Source organism: Takifugu rubripes, chromosome 15 (genome assembly GCF_901000725.2).
Source record: "Takifugu rubripes chromosome 15, fTakRub1.2, whole genome shotgun sequence".
NCBI lineage: Eukaryota > Metazoa > Chordata > Actinopteri > Tetraodontiformes > Tetraodontidae > Takifugu > Takifugu rubripes.
In genome coordinates, this window is record NC_042299.1 from 4,121,127 (window position 1) to 4,127,951 (window position 6,825).

The following is a 6,825-nucleotide window of genomic DNA, read 5'->3' on the forward strand; positions in this document are numbered from 1 at the left end:
CAAAGTTAACCTCAAGCTGTCTGGTCCGCCCAGATGTCATCGGGGTATGCTAATGAGCTGGGAGCCTTTAAGTGTCAGAGACCAGCAAGCAGAGTGTTGGGAGTCTGAACCACATGTGGTCACGTCACAGTGGATGAAGAAACAGAGGTAAGTGAACAAGATGGGTCACGACGGTGGTGGACTCTTCCATTTTTTTCTACGGTATATTTAATTATTCCCTGGGCAATCTCTTTAATGTCTCTTCCTTTATTTCACAGACCGTACATGAAGCTGGGAGTCGCTGAAACCGTTATGTCTTGTGCCCTGGACAGGATATCATCTAATACTGTAAGTTTATTAAAGAGACACTACAGTATAGATGATGTACTATCCAGGGGTTCAGTCCTCCTCCGTCTCCATCGGCACACACTCAGGAGGCTCTCACTGGCTGCTCTCTGCAGGGGAGGCCCGTCAAACCGTTACCATTACTGAGTTTCAGTTATGGTAAGGGTTCCACGGCTCTCGCTCAAAGTCATCAGCACCCAGAGGACGGTCCGCTGTTGTTATGAGATGTACTTGTGAGGAAATAAAGTGTGGTCCATTGAAACAAATGAGCACCTTATTTCTTCCATCAGTTGGTGTGTAAAATGGGTTTTAATGTTCTGGCTGATCCGTACATCCGTTTGGAAGTTTTCCAGCCGTGGTTGGCTTGTCTGGAGTGTTGATCACTGTTGCACAACGGGCTGGTCTAATCACTGGGAAGCAGACGTTTGCTGAGATCAGGGGAAGCTGTAGGGGCTTACAGAGACATTTAAGTCTCTCTCTCTCACACACACACACACAGTCCTGCCTCACTTTAAGCCACTGACTGGGTATTCACCAAAATGGCCCAGATAGAGTAAACATGGAGTTAAAATTTCAGCACCAGGTTAGTGCTCCATTTGGCCATCCATTAGTGAGACTATTCAACCCCGGGTGGGGGGCAGCGCTGAGCTTTAAAGGGCCTTGAATGTGAGGGTTTGGGGGAGGAAAGGATGGAGTCAGGGAAACAAAAACAGGGTTGGTTGGGCCCAGTTGAAAGGCAGCAGTAGAGGCTAAATTGATGTGAGCTATATGTAGAACAGAGGCGGATGCTGCATCTGGGACACCTGAGTGAACATGACTGTGCAGCTCCTACTCAAAGAGCTCTGAATGCTAAAGATAAATCAGTCTTCACAGCACAGACATGTCAACCATAACTACTCCAGGATAGATTAATCATTGATAGAGAAATAGGAACAAATACAGTAGCTGGGTTTATTGAATATATTGTTGAATATAATTTCTACATGTTTTTTTTTCTTTCATTTTACACAATAACAGCAGCGGCCTCTTCAGATATGAAAAAATATAGTGTCAATTCAAACAAGTGGCGGTTTCATCCCTTTAGGTCTTCAGTTTGACTGACAGCTTCAGTTTTATGTTCCTCAGGAAGACTCGGCCTAGGTCCTCCCCGGCCTCTTGGGCCATACGCGCTACCACCTGGCCAGCTGTGCCAATCAGCATCTTCTGCAGACACACACAAAAACTCTATCAGCGACCCAAAATATCCAAACCTTCTATCTCAGTAGCTTTAGTGTGACTTAACATTTTCCGTGAGGTAGCAGGAACATCTGATGAGAAATGAGAAGCTCAACAAATATTCAGACTCTGGGGATAAAGTGTCCATTAATCTGAGGTCTCATCTCGACCGTTCAAAACGTTTTTTATCAAAAGTATTCATGAAATAAATGTGCATGGATTTGCTACACAAAAACGACAGGAAGAGATTGGTCTGAAGCTCTCTACTTGTAAAGAGGTCAGTGGCCTTGAAAAGATTTTGGCACACTCAGGCACAGCCTCAAATATACTCTGCCATTAAAGATGCATGGCTGAGAAAGGCTGCTCAAATATTTACAAGTTAAAAACACTAGGAGAATAAAAATCCGAGGCGGTGGAATGACATATGTGAAACCTTAAAAGGCCACAGGTGTTATTGGGAGAGCAGAGAGGCTTGACTCCATAGAGTTTTCTAAAAAATACAGAAACACACCAGAGACTGATTCTAGTCTAATTCACAGATTTAAAACTACATTGTAGCAACATTTAAAAAGAGGACATTTAGTGTATCCCGATAAATCTAATACATGGTTAGAGTTCTTACCATGTGAGTGTCTTTCTTGGCATAAAGCTTGACATTGATATGGAGCTCGCCATTTTCACCCTCTTGCCAGAATTCAATAGACTGTAAACAGACAAAAGGTTATCAGGTTGTTGTGGACATTTTAGAGATTAAATCATTCCCTTAAAACAAGCAGATCATTCTACTGTCTAAAAAACCAGAGAAGAACTCCAGGTGACCATGTCATCTTTGGCACAGGTCACCTGTGGCGGTGCTAAAACAGTCATAGTGTGTGAGCGCCCCAGGGTTGGCGGCTCAGTGGAGACCTGCAATAGAAGGATTTTTATTCAGTGATGTGGGCATGTTGAGAAGCTTTCTGGATAAGACCCGCCAGCTTATTCTAATGAGGACTAGCAGGCGAGACACTCACTTGAAACTCACATTTCTTTTGCCTCTTTTAAGCACGGCCACTGAGTTACAAGCCATCACCACACCATACACTGAGCCCTGCAGAGCAGTCGTGTCCACTGTCCAGTAATGTCCCAATCTGGTGAAGACTGCTCACAGTTGAACTTGGCTCATAAATCTACTCTGAAATCTGCAGCTGCCTGGCTGTAAGTGCCCAGCCTCTTCTCAATCAGTAATCCTGTGACGGACACTGTTGAATGCTGTTAAATGAACAATGAGCTTAATTTCCCTCTCTGGTGATCCACTGTATTGCAACTGTCAACTGTGCCCCTGATGTAAATCAGTGCAAAATTTTTAATTCAAGGAGTGTTTCAGAATCTCAAGGCTATGTGTGAACGACAGAGGAATGCAAAACTTTGCTTACAGTGTCTTCAAACCTAAAAAGAAAAATGGTTGAAAATGCCTTTTGTTGTACTTGGGAAACACCTGTGTCACTGCATAGGGCACTTCCTGAGGCAGATACTCCAGAAGCTTCTCCCTGATGAGGTTGGTGCAGACTTCCTCCGGACTTTGATCTGTTAGGACCTCACTATGGTACTTCCACGACCCTGTTTTGGCTTTAGTAATGAAGTATGTCTACACAACCAGGATGAGGAAAAACACAAATATAGAGTCAGTTCAGTGCTGAAATACAAACACTGTATTTAATAAAGTTAATTTATATCCTGTACCTTCAGTGTCTCCACATCGTCACTGTCTACAGAAGAGAGCATGAAAACGTCCTTAAAGTGAGGCCATCCCAGCTGGCTCCTCAGCACTTTCAGCTGCTCTTTACTCAGCTGATAGTTCAGCTCAGAGGGGCTCTTAGTCTCTGTGTGATTCTCTTCATCCAGTGATTCCAAGTGGTTGTCAGGCAGTTTTTTAGCCCATGGAGGCTTAATCACTGGCCTAACCCGCATTTTGTGTCCATTCACCATTCCACACGTTAACACAGCTGTGATATCCAACAGCCGGTCTTTGGCCTTAACTTTATCAACCTTAAACAACAGACATCAGTAAACATTTAGGAGTGGTTTGTGACATGAATTATTACGCTTATATTCAAGGTAGTTTTCTCTGTCAACTGGACTGTGTTTCTTCTCTGTGAAGACGTTTTGCCTTCTATCCAGAAGGCTTTTTCAGTTCATGCTGAAGAAGAAGCCTTCTGGATAGAAGGCAAAACGTCTTCACAGAGAAGAAACACAGTCCAGTTGACAGAGAAAACTACCTTGGATAACGATGACCTGGATGACTCAGAATCTACACATACTGTACACTTATATTATTTCCACCCAATTGATCTTAGAATACCTTATTCAGAACTAAGATGGCAGGGGTGTCAGGGTGCTGAGCCAAACATTTAAGCACCTCGAAATCCAACCTGCTGCACATCCACCTGTCCGCCACATCCACCATCACCACCACTGTCAAAGAAACAAAAATCTTTTTGTATAATAAATGGCCTGGTTTTAAACTGTGTAGAGGCCAATGCTTCTACATATTCTGATTAGAAAATGTTTATAAGGTTCTGTTTAAGATGTAAAAAATTAAAACCTCTATAAATAGAAAGCTGCAGTTCACGTTCAACAAAAATGTAAAAAGTTAATGTTTAAAGTGATTATTTGTCATACTTAGGTCAGCTTCTTTCACTGTGTTCCAGGGGTCCACAAGCAAAGATTTCTCCAGCTGATGTCTACAGAAAAAAGGGTTTCCATTCATATCTCATGTAAAAAGTGTTCAGCTGAGACAAAACTAACTCACCGTTTCACTTTAGATACAGTAGTGAGACCAGGAGTGTCCAGTAAAATCTACAAAACAAAAATATCGATATATATATGCAAGTATGAAAACCAGGCATTTGAAGAGCATTATTCAGAACATGGATGCCATGAACTTACTATCTGCGTGTCACCCTCTGTTAAGACACCCATGGCGCGGTTCCTGGTAGTGTGGACTTTCTTGGACACAGCAAACACCTTTGGGAAATAACCAATGACAATTGCACAACCAGTCACATCACATCTACACAAAGACTTTAGGCACCTTTCTTCCAAGGAGCTGATTGGACAATGTAGATTTTCCAGCATTTGGAGATCCTATTATGGCTACTTTCAACACTTTTGACTTTGCAGGTTGATCTGGGTGTCTCAATAATAAAGATAAGTGTTCACCTGGAAGAACACAAAATGAATCAGGAGTCACTACAAGTAAATGACAGCAGTGGGAGAAATGTTGTCTGATTGATCAGACGGATTTCAGGACATTAAATGGGATTACCGCTGTTTGGCAAAACTGAGGGCAAAGGGGCATCAGCTTTTAATATTGCCCCATTGGCCAGTCTCGTAAGAAATGCCTCTGATGTAATAAAACAGGCAGGAACGAAGACAAATCCTTTCCTCCCTTCTACACCTCTGCATGAAGCGCCACCTGCGATGATAAAGAGAGCATTAGAGTCGACGTTATACTTTGTCAGCTACTCATGCTTCAGTCCTAATAGAATGACAACAAACACGTCGATGCTGGACCGATACCTCTCAACAAATGAGCTGATTTGAGTGACTTACCTGGGAAAAGCCCCTCTGACGCGCTTTGCTTCTGGGCAGACGCCGCCAGCCGCCCACAGAAACGTACGGACCGAGCAAACACTCTGAACGCCATTGAACTTAGATGACAGATACTTGTACGTTCCGGACGACGTGAGAATACATTTATTTTCAGATAATGTGACGTATATTTACATTCACGTTTACCCACAGGATGAAGCCATGTTGACTAACGACTAACGACACGCAACTTCCGCTAAGAGAGTCTTAACAATGGTTTAGGGAGGGGCGCTACTGCCTCCTACCGGAATACATCTCAAAGACACTCGGTTTTAATATTTTAATAATTTTCTTTCACAGATTCAGTTCATGTCAAATAGTATTTTTTTACAGGGAGAAACAACATTTGAAAGGGTTTACAAATTTAAGTTAGGTAATTATAAATTGATAACCAAAGCATACACTCACCAATTTACACTTTTTGTAGCATAAAATGTTTGAAGCACATTTATGACAATGTTACAGAGGTTGTTAAAAACAATATGCTAACCTAAGGAAAACAATGTATAAGCCGTCACTTACACCCTGTAGCCATTTAATAATGATTCATAATAACAAATGGAGGCAGTGATGTTAGAGCTGAGGATTGTGTAAGGTAAATCATGTGACTAAAGGAGTTTGCATACTGAGTGATTACTGTATTGTTTTAATTTGTATGTGAGAATCAGGAAGAGCAGATGTCTCCCCATAATGCATCAAACGTGCCGGCTGTTTGTTAGTCCTCAAGGATTTGCTCAGGGCGGAACAAACACCTCCACTGGGGAGGATGATGAAGGATATCAGGTAGCCTGCAATCTATCATCGTAGAACTCTAAAAGCTCAGCAGCAATGGAAGGGCAACAAAAATGGGCTTTTAGCAGACACTCACTGCAGAATTCCAATTGAACCAGAACTCAAAAGGATATTTGAGGATCAACGATGTTTAAACTTTCTCTCTATCTGCTTCCCTCCCACTCTCTCTCTCAAATTCATTCAAGGCCCCCTCTCCCTCTGGGCTTTCCACACATGGCTATTTCACGTGGGAGTGTATCAGAAGTCTTTTTACTACTGCATTAACTCGGGCCTTCAAAGACAACACTTCCTCTCTCTTTCTTTCTAAAAAAAGACAAAAAGGCTTCACCTGCATACCATTTAATCATAAGCTCTAGCCCACTTTTTCAGTGGAAGTGCCCTTGCAAGTGGGATTTAGCATGGTGTAATGGAAAACCTCCCACTGCTGCTGCAAGTCTGTTTGGATTTCAAATTAATCTCGGTTTCTGTCATTCTTACATTAAAAACTTCACTCTGATGAAAATTGGGGAAGTGTCCTTGAATTTTCAGAATCTGCGTCTAGAAACAGATTGCTTGGTGGAACAGGCTTTGCTGCAGAACCCTACCTTGTTGATTTCCTAATGTCACTATAACTTGGATGCAATAACTGGAAGCATATCTGCTAATAGGAACATCTGGCTGCTCTTGAGGAATAACAAAGTTCATGGAATACTAAGCAGGAGCCATGGGGCATGTCAACAGGGAGCAGAGGTGGGGAAAAAACAATCTGTCAGTATGTCAGAGCATCTATCACTCCATCACCACTGATTGCAGTGAGAGGTGTACCGCTGCACAGCTGGATGATTGTCTATAAAAGAGCCCCTCCTGAATTTTACCCTGCTGAGA

General features: G+C 42.5%; 1 protein-coding gene and 1 non-coding gene across 4 annotated transcripts; one reads left to right on the top strand and one right to left on the bottom strand.

The window, feature by feature from the left end:
- Positions 1-302: 302 nt before the first annotated feature.
- On the top strand, positions 303-375 carry mir144 (microRNA mir-144). Its single transcript, NR_105345.1, has one exon. It is a non-coding gene; the product is annotated as a microRNA mir-144 (primary transcript).
- An 886-nt stretch (positions 376-1,261) lies between these two features.
- Positions 1,262-5,364, bottom strand: eral1 (Era-like 12S mitochondrial rRNA chaperone 1). Of its 3 annotated transcripts, XM_029847875.1 has the most exons (12): positions 5,131-5,364; positions 4,844-4,993; positions 4,610-4,737; positions 4,465-4,542; positions 4,328-4,374; positions 4,198-4,259; positions 3,878-3,990; positions 3,259-3,564; positions 3,014-3,163; positions 2,383-2,445; positions 2,162-2,242; positions 1,262-1,527 (listed from the first exon to the last, which is right to left on the bottom strand). In XM_029847875.1, the coding sequence occupies exons 1-12, from the start codon at positions 5,222-5,224 to the stop codon at positions 1,405-1,407; spliced, it is 1,395 nt and encodes a 464-aa protein (XP_029703735.1). In that variant the 5' UTR covers positions 5,225-5,364; the 3' UTR covers positions 1,262-1,404. The 3 variants fall into 3 exon arrangements, with proteins under 3 accessions (XP_029703735.1, XP_029703736.1, XP_029703737.1); XM_029847876.1 differs by lacking the exon at positions 2,383-2,445 and having other exon boundaries at positions 5,131-5,363; XM_029847877.1 differs by lacking the exon at positions 2,383-2,445 and having other exon boundaries at positions 1,389-1,527; positions 2,991-3,163.
- Between the last annotated feature and the right edge of the window lie 1,461 nt (positions 5,365-6,825).